Raw genomic sequence first — 17,883 nt, 5'->3', positions numbered from 1 at the left:
TTGATTGAAATGAAAACACTGCATAGTGTATCAAGTGGGCGTAGCATGACAGGACTTTTGGCGTGGCACAAGCCCACTCATTGTATCCTACAGCTCATGTTGGATGGTGGTACTCACTTACATTAACACTAACAACTAACATTTTGACTGGAATCAGAAAGACAACTCAGTAAAGAGATCCTTTGTTCCTTTTCTGTAACAAAGTGTGTCTCATTGATTGAAGGAAGTGAATCGCTGCCAAGTTTCCTTAATGTGGTTTCCTCCCTGCCATAACTGGTATGGTCACAAATCTGAGGCCTTTTTTTCAAATGTTGTTTTTTGTTTGTTTTTTCTATCTTGAAACCTTTCAGGTCCCACCCAGAAGATGAACTTGTTCCAGTCAGTTACCAGTGCCTTGGACAACACTCTCGCCAGTGATCCAACAGCAGGTAAGATGCTAAGACAGGAAATGGAATTGTATGGCTGAAATGATGTGAAAAGCCCTCAGTGTTATTTATCATCATGCCGTTTTTTCAGAATTCAAAGATCCAGTGTGTAACATTTAGGAGGATCTATTGGCAGAAATTATGATTTCGTTTGTGTATTATCACCTGTAATAGTTGTGTTTTAGTTGTTTGTTTGGTGAGGGTGTTATATTCTGCAACTACACCGCTACACACTGGTCCTTTTTCAACATTTTAAAAGCTGAGGAAGACTAGCCATGCAAAATGTTGGACTATAATAGGATGCTTCACACTTGACGTATTTACAAATGGGATATATCTAACAACATTAAACGTTATAAAAGATTTGATTGTCTGGCTAAAATAATCTTAGTCCGTGTCACAATCGGATGACTGAATGCACAGGAACATCATAATGTAGAAATGGAAATCTTGTGTTAGTTACACACGCTGTCCCTTGTTAGTGTTCAACATGGTGAATTTATCATAAGATTATGCTATAATGGAATTTGATGTAGCCAGTTGTGAGGTTATTTTTATTTTAAGTTGCATCCTCATAGTTAATCCCTACTCAAAACAAAGTCCTTTTATGAGTTGCTCACCAAGGGTAAAAATGTTGCTTGATCAGTTCTCTGTAGGTGGGGTAGTGGTGTGTTAGTATGGTATCATATTTTCTTTTTTTCCCATCTAATGTTGTGACTTTTTCTAGAATCTATGAATATGCAAATTGTGTTAATTTCTAAAGTTTTCCTGCTTGACACAAGATGTCTCCTACTTCATCATAAAGAACAGTCTCGGTCTATGTACACAGTCGAAGTTGCAGACTCGACCAGGACTGACTTGTAAATATTTGTGATTTGTGTGTTTATCTGCAGTCATCTTTGGGGAAGATGTTGCCTTCGGTGGAGTGTTCCGATGCACTGTGGGTTTAAGAGACAAATACGGTAAGACGCTTCCTTCCCCTACAATTTCCCCCCTTCAAAAGCCTCTACTGTTGAGTATGCTAAAAAGCAACCTGTTCCTCCATCGGCTTTACACGATTTTGCCACTAGATGGCAGCATAGGACTGTGAAGAATCTCGCCGCCTCCCCTCTCACAAGGTCATATTACTGCTCACTGTTCAGAGGACCAGAAGGATCTGTTTGCACTCTTGTGTTCATTGTAGCAGGGTAGCCTTACTAACTCGATACAGTAAGCTGATCTAGCATGTCAGCGCTCACTGCTGTGAGTTTGCTTTAGAAGCTGCTGTTTTTTTTTCTGGTGCTTCCATTTCAAATGGTGGATTCAAAATTGAACGGTTCAGGTTGATAATGCAGCTACAGTGTAGCAGGGAAAGCACAGGTGTAATTAATAACATAATTAGAGGCTGCATTAGGTTGGTGGTGGTAATGTGCTTGCTGACAAATGAGCGCCTTATTGGAGGAGCCATCGTTAATGTCATTAGTGACACAATAAAAACAAAAAAACAAAATATGTGCAGTGACGAAGGCTTATTGGCCCTCTTTGTCATGTAAATGTTCGCTTTTTGCTCCTGAGTTTTCTTTCTCTCAGAAAGATAGTGTTAAATACTATTTCAGGACCACTGAATTAGTTTGCATTAACTTGTTCTGCTGTTTGTTAAAATGCCTCAAACGTGTGTATGATTGGAGTCTTTACAGGATAAATCAGCTCTGAATTACATAGGGCTGCTCTGCTCTCTATGCATTCAGTGTTTCCAGCAGGAAGCAGTTGTGGTGTGGCAGATATTAGCTCATTATCAGAATTGGCATATATGTCAGCTGACAAGTAGCAAGATTCGCCAATGATAAGTTTGAGGTCATTTCAAAAACGCCATTACATTGTTTGTTCACCAGAGCAAATTCATTTTTCAACTGTAAAACTTATGGTCAGAATTCTGTCTGGACTTCAAGAATCCTCAACAAAAATGTTGTTTTTTGTTATTTTTTTAAACATTCAAATATTATTATGGGCCTAAAATATCCTTTACTGCTAAGGCTGTAGTCGCAGCAGATCTTTCTCCATCATGTGAAGTTACTGAGGCCTTTTTCACAGCATACTAATAACATTAACAATGGCTCTTTTCTGTTCCAGTAAGCTGTAAAAGTAAGCCAGCATGCACAATACCAGGAACCCGAAACTCGAGCAGCTAAATGGAATTCAGCCATCATTTATTTTATTATTTACACCTGTGCTTTCCCTTCTGTATCGGGTCAAAATGCCTTCCATGGAAAAAAAAAAGCTTATTGGGATGTAGCTTCTCCTGCGACCTGCTTTGAAGTTTAGACCCACAGAGAGCGCCGCATCTGCAGTTTATTACATTAGTAATTTATGTTTCTACCAAGCATTAGTCACTGAGGATTTTCCCTTCACAAGAAGCCTGGCAGCTCCAGTTTGATTCTGTAGTTGACACAGAAATAACCAAAGACATGGCAATAGCATTAAGCTGTTTTTCTACATTAAATAGGATGAAAAATTGATGCTGAGTAGAAAAGAAATACACTACATTTTGATCTTTTTTTTTTTTTTTTTTTTCATTTTTAAAGCAAATCAGACAAATAAGTATTAAACAGTCTCATGTGTTTTCAGCTAAATTCAGATCCTCCAAAACCAGCTGACTAAACACATTACAGAAACGGAATACTTGATTGTGTTTCTTGGTCATCATGGCATAAAAGTAGTATAAAATAATTAGATGTCGATGGATTGCCTTGTTTTGAGTTCATCTTCAGTTTATTTTTTATTTTTATGTTTTTCCTTTTTTTTTATAGCTAGGAGTCTCAAATCCACCCTACACTAGCTGGCTTTGCCTTTTGTTTTCATTGACGTCAGAAGTGTTGACCTTTGGAGAGGGATCATTATTTTCCATCTCATCCTTGTGTACAATGACGAGCGCAAAGCTGTTTTTATCCCTCTCACTACTGAAAGGGATGGTGCACACCTCTGCCACCCACGGCCATTACACAGAACAGAGGTTAATGCAGGGCGGACACTATATGAATGGCTTTTTACGAGGCGGATGCATTCACCTCTCTCAGCAGCTCTCCCGCCGCTGGTGACTGGCTACCTCTGAGGGCTGTTTCTCTGAAAACAACAGCACACATTGACCCTGCGCTCTGACTGGCTCTCCCTCTCACTGATGTGTGTAGCCTTTTTCACCGTCGTGTCACACCACACTGACTAAACGCTACCCAAACACGCCGTCTATTTTAAATATGTATTCTAGACTCATGCGAACAACTGAGGCCCAAACATCAACACAGTGATGCATTTGACAGTTACCCTTTGTGTTATTGTAACAGCACTTGCTTGTATTTTTCTTGTCATTAGTTGACTCACTGCTCTTTGCTTTGATCTCACACAGAAGCACACACACGTGTGTTATTTTTCACATGTGTCACTTTCACATGAAGCTGCATATTTGAGGTTGGCTTCAGTCTGAGCACTACATTTTAATCGCTTAATTGTTCATTCCTCTGAGGGTTTGTGGCGCTGTGGTTGCTAATTGAACTTTGCGAGCACAGAGCAGGGCACATAAGGGCAGAGTTTCACTGTTGAGAAGTACACTTCCCAGCAAAACATAAAAAGACTGCATTGGCAAATACACAAAGATGAGAGCAAAAATAACACTCTCTACCCAAATATAGAGTCCCACTCTTGCGGCTCTTTGTCAGATTATAGGGCGGAGAATGGAAAATAGTTGTTATTTTTCTTCTGCTTTTACCCCGTGGGGGTTGTGTGTGTATCGCAGGCCTGGTTAGCTACAGCTGAGGAGGAGTCATCAGCTTGTCGCTTCATTTATTTTAGGATTGCATGGCATTTTAAGAGAGTATGCTTTGTAATCTCATCACTCAAGTGTGCGGCGGGGGCCATGCTCTGTCATCAGGAAAAACCTGCTATTCCTTAGACCCCCTCTACAATCATGGCCAGTGGTCCCAAATAAATAAATAATTAAATGCAATGGGCTGTTCAGTGATCCCAGCCTGGCTAGTGGCTGCCATGCTTTAAGCCTCTACGTGAAAGTTGATAAAGCTCCGTCACCCAGTTGCACCTGGTTGCCTTCCTCTACTGGTACTTCAGCTTCTTAGTCCTTTTCCCTCCTCCCCTCTCCTGTCTCTCCAGGTAAGGACAGGGTCTTCAACACTCCCCTTTGTGAGCAGGGGATTGTGGGATTTGGTATTGGTGTAGCTGTTGCTGGTGCCACAGCCATTGCAGAGATCCAGTTTGCTGACTACATCTATCCGGCTTTTGACCAGGTAAGTAGGGCCGCAACTAATGATTACTGTCATCGATTCATCTACAGATTATTTTTAAAACGAAACTCTCTCTTTTTAGTGGATCACATTCACTGGCGTCCTGTAAGTGCTCAGTTAAAGAGGCTGAAATGAGGGAAAGTACACTGACATAAGTCCTATAACCTGCCTATTGCATCAACAATCCTTCTTTTCACTATCATGACTCAGGAAAACCAGGACGCATACAGTTAATGCTAGAATCAGCACAGCTTACTTCTTCCAGTGATAGCTGTTTCTTTGCCGTTATCTCTCTGATAGCACAAGAAAAAAGGAGCTGCTAATAACTTAACTTAAGCCTCACAGTCCTCAAATCAAAACCTTTTCTTCTGCATCTAAAAAGAGACCTAAATGAATCCCCTGGCTGACTCCATGGCAACATTGTACATCCTGATTGCATCACCCAAAGCATGATGAGAACTGTATTGGCATAAGTAAAAACACATTAATCACAAATGGAAGTGGAAGTAAAGGAAAACAGCATTGGTGGGGAAAAATCATTTTTAAACCCTATTTATAAAGTTTATGTCTTTATTAAAGCTAAGAATATCCCATCTATATATTTTAGTTATAAGTACCACTCGCATGCTAAATGATGGAATATCTGAGTGGCCTAACTATTCCTGAACATAACAGTGAATGGATGGCCAAGACAAAAGTCAAGTCAAATCAAAAGGTTTAATACTAGTTTGAAATCCCTATGCTACTTACTCCTATGCTGCAGGAATTATGAGCTAGGTTGTACTCTTTATACTTGCTTGGTGTACCAGCACACACTGTGCTGTGCCAAACTAATAGTGCACACAAACCAATCACTGAACCTGAGCATCATGATCCAAGTCAGAAAAATTATGATTCAATCTCGGAGAATTAAAATTCCAAATTCAGTATCACACAAAGAAAGTGAAAAAGTAAATTACGCTTCTAATGTTAGTCATTTTTCTGACTTGTTTGTACAGCATATTCCTTGGTGCATGCAGGTGTTTGATAACCAGACCTCAAATTGTCTATTCTTCTTTCATATTCTACAATCTATCTTAGAAGAATCTGTTAACCAAAAGCAGCCCTTTGCCATGTCTCCCTCCTGTGAGTCTTGTGGAAGATTAATGTGGCATTAACAGGCTGAGCAGCACAGTGGATGGCCCTGCTGTTTTACCATGCATACATGTTGACACTAGTGTCATTCTGTGTATTCTCGCCCTCCACAAGATCAATGTGAGTCCCTGCTATGTCAAGGCAACATAAAACATAAAATGTGCTAATGGAGCCAGTTTCTGTAAGGCCTCTTTCTGTGGCGCAGAGCAACAGTAGATTAAATCTGGTGTCGGGCCTTGAGTGGGCTTCATCTCTCTCCTTCTGTGCTCTCGCTTAAAATGGTGCAGTCCAAACTGTGCTGAGAGAGACATAAAAGCTGAATTAACAGCCCACCTGACATTCAGGGAGGAAAACTTGGGACACCTTTTTGGAGGAAGCCCAGTATCAGAAACTGTAGAAGTAGGTAAAAGAAACCAGACACTTGAGGTGATTTTGCTCGTTAAAAATAAAATAGGGTTTTTAAAAGCTTTAAGAGGAGTAGCAGAGAGAATGGCTTGGCACATGAAGCCTAGACCCAGTGTCCACTGGTGTGGTCTTTATTCATTAAAACAAAAGTAAGCGCTCTCTTTTCTATGGTGCTTTTTGCTAAATACATCTGCAGTTGATTAAAGCAGGATACACTTAAAGAACCTGCTCCTGCTGTTGCAAAACCCCAGGTGTCTCCCTTAAAGATCAGAGGCATCTTCTTCTGTCAACTAACAATGTAAATGTAAATGTAAAACTTCATGTCAACATGTTGTATTAACCTGAATTATATTTGTCTCTTTCCAGATAGTCAATGAAGCAGCCAAGTACCGCTACCGTTCTGGCAACTTGTTCGACTGCGGCAACCTCACCATTCGGGCTCCGTGGGGCTGTGTCGGCCACGGATCACTTTACCACTCTCAAAGCCCCGAGGCCTTCTTCGCCCACTGCCCTGGCATCAAGGTATGTAGTTTTATTACAGATGCTGATTTGTATTTGTTTCCCTTCATATTGATTTCTTTTTTTGTGCAATTTTGAAATGTCACGTCTTGTCCCAAATACATTAAAATGATCAGCATAGACTCTGTTTTCCTGTTTGCCGTCCAACCTGAAAACTTGAAACCGTTTTTTTCTCAACCTCACTGCTTCTACAGTTACTATCAAGTAAATCGGACTGAACTGTATTTGTTACAAGTCCCCTGGTGTATTATTAAATGGCTTGGAAAAATGGAGGAAAATCTTTTTGTCTATTGTTTCAAGAATGGATTGAACAACAGTAAAACCAGAGCCACTTAAAGCATCTTCAATAAACCTCCACCAACCATATTCTAGAAAGATACCACAGGTTGGAGAAATATAAATTTAGGACTGTGTGTGCCACTGGAGCAGATAAGATGGTGGCAAGGGAGCTGTTTATAGGGAAACCAAGAATTGAACTACTATCTAATCTTGCTTCAGATAGAGGCATACAGGTACCACCAAAAAAAAAAAAAGAAAAAACTGCTCTTGCTCTGTACTAACAGAAAACCAACATTTCTTACTGGTTGACAGTACTGTAGCTCTTCTCTACCCCACAGAGCATCCTGGTGTGTGTGTATAGGGTAAATATACTTAAAAAATAAAGAGTGAGAACTATGCTTTACTGAGGCAGGTAGTAAGCCAGTTTTCACTACAATTTCTTGTTCATACTCTCAACTAAAACATCACTCAAATTCTGGAGGCGCTACATGGTGTTGATAAATTTTATTAATTAAATCTTTAAAGAACATCCTGGCAATGCCCTCCGCAATTCAAGTCTCAAAAGTCGCGCCACGTTTAACCTAATGCAAATGTCGTCTGACACGCAGGAGAGACGACTTGGAGACAACCAATCGTTTTTGTTTTGATTCCGTCCACAGATGGAACCCCAGCTGTTCTGTAATCCAACCCGACTAACTAAAAGTATTTCAAATAAGCTGGAGGAGTTGCTGATTGTTGTATGTATGTATGTATGTAGTATGTCTGTATGTCTGTATGTATGTCTGTCTGTCACTAACCACACTTGCAAGCTTCAGGCTTGTAAAAAGGCAAGAGGGCCTGCTACTTTAAGTCTGTGTGTGTGTGTGAACAGGGCCTGAGGAGGACAGTACATATTCAGAGTAAACAAGTCTATGTTAAAATGTCAAGCTATTATATCCCTCCCAGCTGTTTTTTCTTGTTTTTTTTTTTAATAACTGAGCGTACATATAATCATCATCATCATCAAAGTTTGTCATACACCACAGACTGAGACTGTATGTTTTCCAGCTACAGTTTATCCATTGTAAGTAACCACTGCTGAGAGCAATAAACATGTTGTCTTCCAGCAAAGGTCACGCTGATGAATGTTAATCTCTGTATAAACTATCAGCGTGTTCGCTCCCTCTGAGGGTCAGCCCCAACACACAGCCTGAAAGGCTTGATTCAGCTTTGGCCCAGAGTTGTCATGATACCCCAATTCTGACTAAATACCATTAAGAGATATAAAATATGACACAATTAAAATGCCATAGAGAAGTAAAGATGAGAATCATCATCAATCAATCAATATTGGCGTACAGCTAAAGGTCCAGTGTGTAGGATTGATTGGCATCTTGCGGTGTAGTTGCAGATTGCAACTCTGTTGCTTCACCTTCCCCTTCTAAGCACAAAAGAAAAATTATGGTGGCCATGCAATATGTGAAAAATAAAAATGCATTCGGTTTGTCCCTTCTGAGCTACTCTAGAAACATGGTGTTTCAACATGGCAGACTCTTAGAACCTCCTAAATGTTACAGGCTGGACCTGAACTGGAGTTTAGAATCACATCTGTGGGTCTCAGTCAAGTCTGTAGATGAAATAGTTCTGCGTCATAGTCCTAACAAACAGTTGAGGTAGTTTAGTCCAAGTCATGCGGGGCTGTTTGATGCTGCTTCCTGGAGTCATTCAACATTACGCACTTTGAAATGAGATCGCAAGTTAAAATATAAATTACAAAATTCAGAACTGGATATTTTTCAGTGTTGACGTAGTAGTGGAAAGTTCATCATTATGGTGTCTAATAAAGTGTGTCATGTGTTCCTCAGGTTGTAATACCTCGTAGTCCAGTGCAGGCCAAGGGGCTGCTCCTCTCTTGCATCGCAGACAAGAACCCCTGCATATTCTTTGAGCCCAAGATCCTGTACAGAGCAGCAGGTGAGCTGGACTCTTTGTAAATTTGAATCTGAAGCTGACATGTAAGTAGCACTTGCGACGTGCTACTCACATGTCCCTCCTTTCCATGTTCAGCTTCCTCCAGCATCATGCCTCGCTGGCCCTCGATCCGTTCCCCTGGCTTTCTTTATTGAACGCTCCCTTTTTAGAGGTGTGAGGCAAGACAAACAAACAATATGCCTGACAACAATGTGTGATCAGCAGGACCACAAGTGTGAAGCAGACTGTCTAAATGGGCTGTGAAGTGTTGACAGTACCGAGCTGAATCCTCTCTCCCTCCCCTCCCTGTGTGGAGGGAACATCAGTGTTCAGGGAAGCATGGTTAAACTTAAGGCCTTCATGGCTTTGAGTAAGCTGCCGTGCAAGAAGGTGTCCAACAAAGTCGTAATAAACTCATAACAGTTGTTGGCAGCTCTTGCATAACAGTGCTGCCTTGGCTACATGATAATAATGTGATATCCCTGATTAAAGCAGCGTTGGAGGCTTGAAGATGATGTTTGAGGTCATTATAGTAATGAAAGACAGCCCGGGAACAGATTGGTAGTACCAGCCTCAAAGTGAAGCCTCTCATTTTCACAAGTTTTGTTAGTTTCCCACTTTGATAAGAGCCAGATGAGATGGTGAAATATTACAGTCGACTGCTGGGACTGTTTCAATTATGGCAGTGGGTTACTGATCATTGTCCAAAACATTTTTAATGTTACAGTGCAGTCTGAAATTAAAACCAGTCATCAGCACAAAGGGAGTGACTCCATTTATCACACCTCCCTCTTTATTTCTTGAGTTTTGTTTTGTTTTGTTTTTTTTTAAGTAGAACTTTCAGGGCCCGGTCATAGCAAAATTAATTTGCCCATTCATTTAGTTCAAAAAGCATTGTGAAAAAAGAAAAACCCAAACTGCTGTACCTGCTGAGCTTAAGCGCTAGCCGGGACATGCAAATGCTTCTTTCTATTGTTCCAAATCCACTGATCGCTTTGAGTCCGGGGCGACCAGGTTTTTAGACCTATAGACTGCTAATGATTAATGTGGAAGTGTAGGATATTGCTTATTTTAATGATTGCCTCAGCCATTTGTATATCATAGAAGACTAGACGTATGGCCTCAACGGAGGTTGGAGCTCTGAGACTGCCCTTCTAGTTATTAATGTTTTGCATACCTCACAGCTGTGGTGGCCTAATAATCTTCTAAAGCAGTGTGGGATTTAGTGGCTGTGAAAGAAGTAACAGACATTTGACTGGTCCAATTGTGATCATGTGTTGGAAAATGTATAGCACCGTGTCAGAGCAAGTTATTCTGTATGATAGTATAATACAAGACTGTGGTTCGTCAGAGCAGCCAGAGGCAGGTGTTGGAGTTCTTAGCAGGGTTTTTAATTTAGTTTCTGCTTAGTTGATATGAATCTTGGCTTACTGGCCCTTTTGGGAAGTGATGAGATGAGAGAGACAAGAGAGGCCATGTTATTTCTTGTAGCATTCCTAGATGGAGGGGTGCCAAATAAAATTGGCCCACATCTTCTCACAGGGTTTTAAAAATGTTCCTGTCAGTCAAGTCACAACAAATGTTGCAACATTATTAGTTAGAGGATGTGCTTACTGACCAGCTGGTTTTGTCGAGCGTGAATGAAAGTGTCACTTTATGGTTCCATCCACATTAACACACGGCCCCCTTTTTGTTTCTGGTTGATTTAAAACAATTCTTTATGTTTTGAAAGCTGTGTGACAAATCACTCATCCATGTCACACAGGGGGTTTAGTAGTGGTAGCGTTTCAGGAGTTATTTTGATATCCTAAAGGGCCAGAGCGGGCCAGCTCTCGTGCCAGGTCCACATGCCTCTAATGACCTCTGCCTGGATCATGAAGTCATGTTTTTAATTGCAGCCGCCTCTCTTGGGATAAAAACCACACATTTGTCTCATAGAGGCCATACTGTTTTGTGGGGCCCGAGATTCCACTTATTAAACCATAACCTAGTTTTCATAATTCAGTTTTAACGTTCTGCAAAATGCTATTATTCCCCTCAAACGGCCTATTTTCTGTCTCGTCTGGAAGCCGAAACCAGGAGCTGCATATGATTCACCCAAGCCCTTCGTGTTGTATTAACATAGTGAGTTGTTGGGGTGGGCAATTTTTCTTTCCTTTACGGCTTGAAAAGATCATGGAAGTCATCCAAGGTTTTCAGAAAGGTCTCAAACCCAGCGTCTCCCCAGAGTATAATTACTCTGCTTAATTGTCATTTTGACTTCATGCGTGCCATGTAGGAATGCTTTTAGCAGTTTGGTTCCCCCAGATTCCACTCACACTTTAAGATCCTGTGCTCTGCACGTTTTTCAGCCGAAGTCATAGTAGTGAATGAGATTCAAGGAGTTAAAACGCTACATATGATTATATGTTGTGTCTAGGCAGTATAAATATTGCTAATAGGCAGCATGTTCAAAAGTGATGGCAGTTTGAGTTTATGATACGTTTTTGCCTTGTAATGATTTCCATGACCATGCTGCAGCTTTCCAAGACATTATTAACTATTATTCAAACCATATACTTACATGCACTTTATTTTGGACATGGTTCAAAGAGAGGCTGGCTGCAGGGCCCCCCTGTTTGGACTGATGTCCTGTTTATGTGGCCCCTTTTCTGATCGATATCCCATCCCACCAATGTTTTGTTGTCAGGATTAATCAGGGTTATGGGCTTGTAGCTGGCAAAAGATCTCATTAGGTCATGCATTAGTTTGTGCTGATAAAAGCACACTCTGTCTCTGGTGAGAGATGAGGGTCTGGAAAAGCACAAAGTTGCATTTGAAATGGGCCAGATAAAATGTTCTGGAGTAGGAATTTGTGTTCTTTGACGATCTGTCATTTCACCAGTTTGTCGTCTAGTCTATCATTTAGAGGTCCGGTCAGTTTGGTATCTGAATATTTAACATGAAAACCACAGGGTGCACAGTGAAATGATTAATGATTGTGTTCAGAATCGTCCCTCGGTTATTTTGCGTGTGAGCCTGCATGTAATGTGTTTGCACGTAAGCACTGTAGGAATATTAATCTGTTTTTGAATATGTGTGTGTCTTTCCTCAGTGGAGCAGGTTCCCGTGGACGCCTACACCATCCCACTCTCGCAGGCCGAGATTCTACAGGAAGGAAGTGATGTCACCCTGGTTGCCTGGGGGACACAGGTAGGCGATCCTGTGCATCATTGACAGACTCTCAGTGGGTGACCTGAGCAGTTTTAAGTTGTTCTCTATCTTTGGATCATTTTCCATGGCCACAGGGAAAAAAGGAGCCCAGTGTCATCTCTACTAAATGACTTTTAAAGCCACAGATGAAAGCAGTGGATTAACTTTAAGTCTATCACAAGCCCCCTCTGTCGCGTCAGGGTCTCTCAGACTCTGGCTGTATCAGACATCTCCACAACATCAAGGCTGTTCTTGGCTGTGTGTGTTAACACTACGTGTCTGCTGCACACTTGCCATTGTTGCGTTTCTATTCATCCAAGAGATTTTATTTTCTAAAGCTCTGCATCAAGGTGCCTGTAACTCACAAGAAGTCATCCCCGACTTTGATTGTACCCAGCCACTTAAACAGGCTTATCCAGGCCGTAATGTACCTAGAGCACAGGAGGGGGGTCTGAGGCCATTGCAGGCAAACTTCATCAAAGCGAGTATTATTGTTGAAGGGTGGACAGACAAGAACGAGGATCTGGTAAAGTATTGGAAAGCATGGCTCTTCTATTTCACTCTTTTCCACCTCATTACTCCCCTCATCTGTCAGGCCTGTGCAGATGAGTGTGAAGAAAACAACTACCACGGAGTGCAGTGAAAGGATGAATGTCCAATCCTCAGTTTCTGATTACCCAAACAGAGGATGTTCCCCAAGTCTTAAAAGTCTCTACAAATATTTTCTCCCTCAGAAAGATCTGTTGAAAATAATGTAATGGCAGCATCATTCCAGGATAAATGCTCAACGTTACTGCGCTTTTTTACAAGCTTGAGCCCAGGGCCTGTATCTTAAAATCTGGCTCAATGGTTGACAACTGTTCTAGTTGTGATGATTCAGATTTATCACAGCACTTTTTACTTATTTATTTTATTTTCATTTATTCCTTATTTAGAAGCAGCCAGCAATGCCTGCCAATTAACATGGACTCAAGTGAACTCAAGTACTTTTATTACACAAATGAATTAATGAGAATAACTTGCGCGGCATGTTTTGAGGTTTAAATAGCTGTTTTCAACTTTCTGTTTAAATAGGTACTGATCTGTGAGAGGCTCTGCATCCCTTGGTAGAAAATATAATAAAAGTCAGTGCTGTATTGTTCTTGTTACCTTACATTATTTACCTCCAGCGTAGCACTTAAAAATAAGCTGATGTCAATGGGTTTTTGTACATTTATGGTTACACGTGTAATATACGTTGTAGGGCTTAGACCAATTCTTATAAATTGCACACTGTGGAGGGGAAAGGAATAAGCTTTCAAGCTTTTCCACAATGCAAATAAAGCATCTTTGTACTCTCTGTACTGTATAGCAGTTTATGTTGCAGTTTGAATATTTTAATAGTTTTAAGTGTAATGCGGTGCCAAAATTAGTACCACCCACCAGCCAAATGGTGCTAAAATATGCTGGCCTGTAGATATGCTTCACTCACCAGCCAAAAAAAACAATGGTCATCTATTGAGTGGCTGCTAATATTTGAACATTACTGGGCATTCGGCTGAAAAAATGCTAATTTTTCACCCTGGTGCCAATACTGTGCAGTGGCTATTTAGAGCAATTTTGCAGCAATTTTGTGTGTCATTGATGCATTTACATGACTCTATTGTACGACTACATAATTATTTGTTTGTTTTTTGGGCATCCTGCAGCATCTATGAAATGGTATTCACAACTCAGATTGAGGCTGGAACTAGGCTGCTTGTGTTCTTTGCATATTTGTCACACTTAAATGTTTCAGATCATCAAACAAATTTTAATATTAGACAAGAATAACGGGAGTAAATACAAAATGCAGGTTTTAAACCGATGATTTATTTATTAAGGGAAAAAGCTTCAAACCTACCTGGCCCTATGTGAAAAAGTAATTGCCCCCTAAAACCTAAAAACGGTTGGTGCAACCCTCGGCAGTAACAACTGCAATCAAGCATTTTGTATAATGGCAATGAGTTTTCACACACTGATGACGAATTTTTGGCGCCCACTCTTCTTTGCCAAGCAATGTTTTAATTCAGCCACATTGGAGGTTTTCGATTCGATGAACGCCGTTTAAGTCATGCCAAGCATCGTCAATCTGATTATAAGTCCGGACTTTGACTCCTCACAACCCACCAAAACGCTTCATTTTTTGTTTCAAGGCATTCAGGAGGTGGATCCTGCTGATGTGGTTTCGGACTCAATGTCCTGCTGCATTAACCAAGTGTGCTTGAACTTTGGTTACAAACTGATGTTGACTTCTCCTTCAGGTTTTTCTGTAGAGAGCAAATTTATGGTCATTAATTACGGCAGTCGTCGAGGGGTCGCTGAAGCAGCAAGTGAAGGAGGCATGCAGTTACCTTTAGATGTTCTTCTGGTTCTTTCTGTGACCTCCTGGATTCAGTGTGTGCGATTGCACTCCGGCCACCCCGTTTTTTCCATTGTGGATAATGACTCTTACCTTGCGGCTGGTCGCTGAGTCCCAAAGCCTTAGAAAATGGCTTTGTAACCCTTTCCAGAGGATACAATGATTTTGTTTCTCATCTGTTGCGGAATGATTCACTTTGTCAGACAGTGATTTCTTGATTCAACATGTCTGGCAGTAATCAGGCCTGGTTGTGGCTAGTGAAATTGAACTCAGCTTTCCAAAAAATTTGGTTAATCACAGGTAATTTCATGATTTAACAAGGGGGGGCAATTACTTTTTCACATAGGGCCAAATAGGTTTGGATAGCCTTTTTCCCTTAATAAATGAAATCATCATTTAAAAACTGCATTTTGTATTTACTCAGGTTTTCTTTGTCTAATATTAAAATTGGTTTGACGATCTGAAACATTTAAGTGTGACAAATATTGCTAACAAATAAGAAATCAGGAAGGGGGCAAATACTTTTTCACGGCACTGTATAAAATCTACATGTTTATTATCAAGCACTTAATTTTTAGTGCAGACATGTGAAGAAAGAGTTTGTTTTGTAGCAGGAACGAAATTCTAGCCAAACAAACATTCACTCTTTAGATTTTAAAGGTATTCTTCCTTTCCTTTTTCCCTTTAGGTCCATGTGATGAGAGAGGTGGCCGATATGGCTCAAGAGAAACTGGGAGTGTCCTGTGAGCTAATTGATCTACAGACCATCCTGCCCTGGGATGTTGAAACAGTTTGTAAGGTAACAGAGACACAAACATACAATCACAAATACAGTCGCCTGAGCAAGAATGCATCTAGAGACTGACCATCAAGTGAAGGAAAATTCTTACACTCATTCTCTGCTGGGAAACTATTTCATTTATTGCTATGGCCTTTCTTTCTGGTGCCTATTAACCAATATTCTAAAATTAGTTTGGTATCATAGTTTGTTTATATCTCTACAGTCATGTTTGGTCATAGACATGTTCTGCCTTACCAAGTGATTATACTTTCATAGATCATTTGGCATAAATAATGTTGCCATTGATGAGCCGTTGATCTTTGGACTCATCCTCCTGTAGATGTGTCTATTGTGGTGCAGAGGCGATGTTCTGTTCTATGTGGTTGTCTTTGGTGCTTGATCAACAGGATTCCTTCCACAGCTGGTAAGACTCGACTACTAGTTGATGTTGCCTCAGCCTTACACAGGCTAGGGCACTCACCGAAACAAAATATTTAATTTGGAAGGGCCTTGAGAAAAAGTTGCTTTCCAGTGGGTATTCCATTTGTATTTATTTTGAAATGGAGAAAGGAGCGCGACGCAAGACAGTTTGGGCAATAGCGGCATAAGAAGATTCTTTCCTGGTCACCATTGGTGAGTGTGAGTGTACTAAACCACCAGGAAACCAGCAGGAGAGAGTCTGATGTTTTGAAAAGCTCTTTGAAAATAAAAAAAAGGTCTGTGTTAAGACAGACAGAACTTCACAGTCTATATACATCCTCTCCACTCTCAGGATGCTACTTTTTCAGTAGCGCTAAATCAAAGCGCTAATATATTTCATGCTGTATTATTGCATAAACGCGGCTCCTTTTTGCAGAATCACCAGATACTTTTTAATTTTGCATATTTATTATCCAATTTTTCATACTTGTCTGGTGAAACATACAACTCTGTCAGCGAGCACCATGCTGCTCCCACTGCCAAACAAATCTCATAACGAACAGTTAAGGCACAGGATAAAATTGCGGTATGAGGGTAGTAATTTAATAGGGAGTCAATTGGAACTGATGGCAGAGACTGTAGTATTGCGCTGGCACTGAAGGACTTGCAGCTCGAAGTGAGCAGTAGTCAGTTACAGATTGTTTGTTCAAAGAGGGGACTTCTCAAGTGAATGTGGTAATTCTTTCTCTTTTTTTTTTTTTTAAGTAGTGCCCCATTAAAACAACTGCCATGAAATTGAATAGAGTGTTTATGTGCTGCTTAGGGGGCCTAAAGCCAGCCCTGTCACCTTGGGCTTGTCAACATCTCTGCTTGTCATTTCCTTCAACCAAATGCCCTCTCGGATGTCTGTCCATTTATAAAAAAACCCATAAACCAATTTCCCCACAACCCCCAAACACACACACATACTCACAGATCCTGTTCCCTCTTTCATATTTGGCAGTTAAGTCACTGTTGCATTACACTGATACACTGGTATCCCTAGAGTGCTTTTTTTTTCTCCATTGAGAAAGAGCCTTTTAATCCAAGCTATTATCAGAGCTCAGTGAAGGCACACAATTAATTTTAGGCCAAATCATGATTGCATAGGAATGCACATTAAGGGCTCTTATTTTAGCTATTATAAAAGTATTATCTATTTCTGCAGTCACCTTCTTTCATACAATACATTTAACTCTGATCTATAATGCTGTATACTGCTGTATACTTACCAAAAAAGAATGTTTGTACTGCATTGACTGTCTGCATAGGCACTCCTTTGCCTGTGCTTATAGTCCATTGCAGCCATACATTGCACATACCGAAACTTTTAACTCTGGCGTAAATGCATTGTGCAGAATAATTGTTTGATCTCCCAGAAATAAAAATGTCATCTCAATAGCACAGGAAAATACGATTATTGCTGACTTTTCTGCAACAATGACGAGAATGGACACAAAAGCATAAAATGAGAAACCCGGCCTTTCGTGTCCTCAATAACCCTGCACAGTGGTGTCCTAACTACTGGGTGCTGCACAGCTGCTCCGAGCTGGCATGACATCTAGATGGTTCTGTGGCTGCAGCTCTGCCAACGCTCAGACATTAAGAGTTTTGTCACACAGAAACCCACCCATGCAAAACTAATTTAAGTGTAATATCTATTTTAAGCACCATTTTAGGGCTGCAAGTAATGATTATTTTCAGTACGGATTAATCTCTTAATTTATTAATCTTGAATTTAAAATCTCTTAATTTATGATGATAGTGTAGTTTTTAAGTAACAATAATAAAATGGTAAAAACAAAAGGTTCAGCTGGAAGTTCAAAGTTGTGAAGGTGATGTTTTCAAATTGCTTCTTTTATCTGACCAGCAGCAGTTCAAGATTTTCAATTTGCAATAATACAAAATGGAGAAAAGCAGCAAATCCTCACAGAAGCAGGTTGATTAATTGATTAGTAACATTTTACATATTATGGCAAGACAACAGTCAGCACAGTAGTTCACCAAGGCTTTTTTCTTTTTTCTTAACTGATGATACCAGATCATAATAACAGTATTAGAAGTAGTAGAAGCCTAGATTATATTTTCATC

The 17,883-nt window shown here is 40.4% G+C and overlaps 1 protein-coding gene across 1 annotated transcript in view; it reads left to right on the top strand.

Annotated features, from left to right (window-relative positions):
• The window catches only part of bckdhb (branched chain keto acid dehydrogenase E1 subunit beta), a 47,142-nt gene that overhangs the window by 1,120 nt on the left and 28,139 nt on the right, over positions 1-17,883 (top strand). Inside the window, exons 2-8 of the mRNA XM_035672805.1 lie at positions 351-428; positions 1,319-1,387; positions 4,563-4,696; positions 6,599-6,754; positions 8,875-8,983; positions 12,075-12,172; positions 15,241-15,351. Coding sequence (XP_035528698.1) covers positions 351-428; positions 1,319-1,387; positions 4,563-4,696; positions 6,599-6,754; positions 8,875-8,983; positions 12,075-12,172; positions 15,241-15,351 — 755 coding nt within the window. The remainder of the gene's footprint in view (positions 1-350; positions 429-1,318; positions 1,388-4,562; positions 4,697-6,598; positions 6,755-8,874; positions 8,984-12,074; positions 12,173-15,240; positions 15,352-17,883) is intronic.

This window comes from Morone saxatilis, unplaced genomic scaffold (genome assembly GCF_004916995.1).
Source record: "Morone saxatilis isolate NCDOM2014 unplaced genomic scaffold, NCSU_SB_2.0 Contig24, whole genome shotgun sequence".
Taxonomy (NCBI): domain Eukaryota; kingdom Metazoa; phylum Chordata; class Actinopteri; family Moronidae; genus Morone; species Morone saxatilis.
The sequence above is the reverse complement of the archived record's forward strand: the minus strand, read 5'-3'. Positions and strand labels throughout refer to the sequence as shown.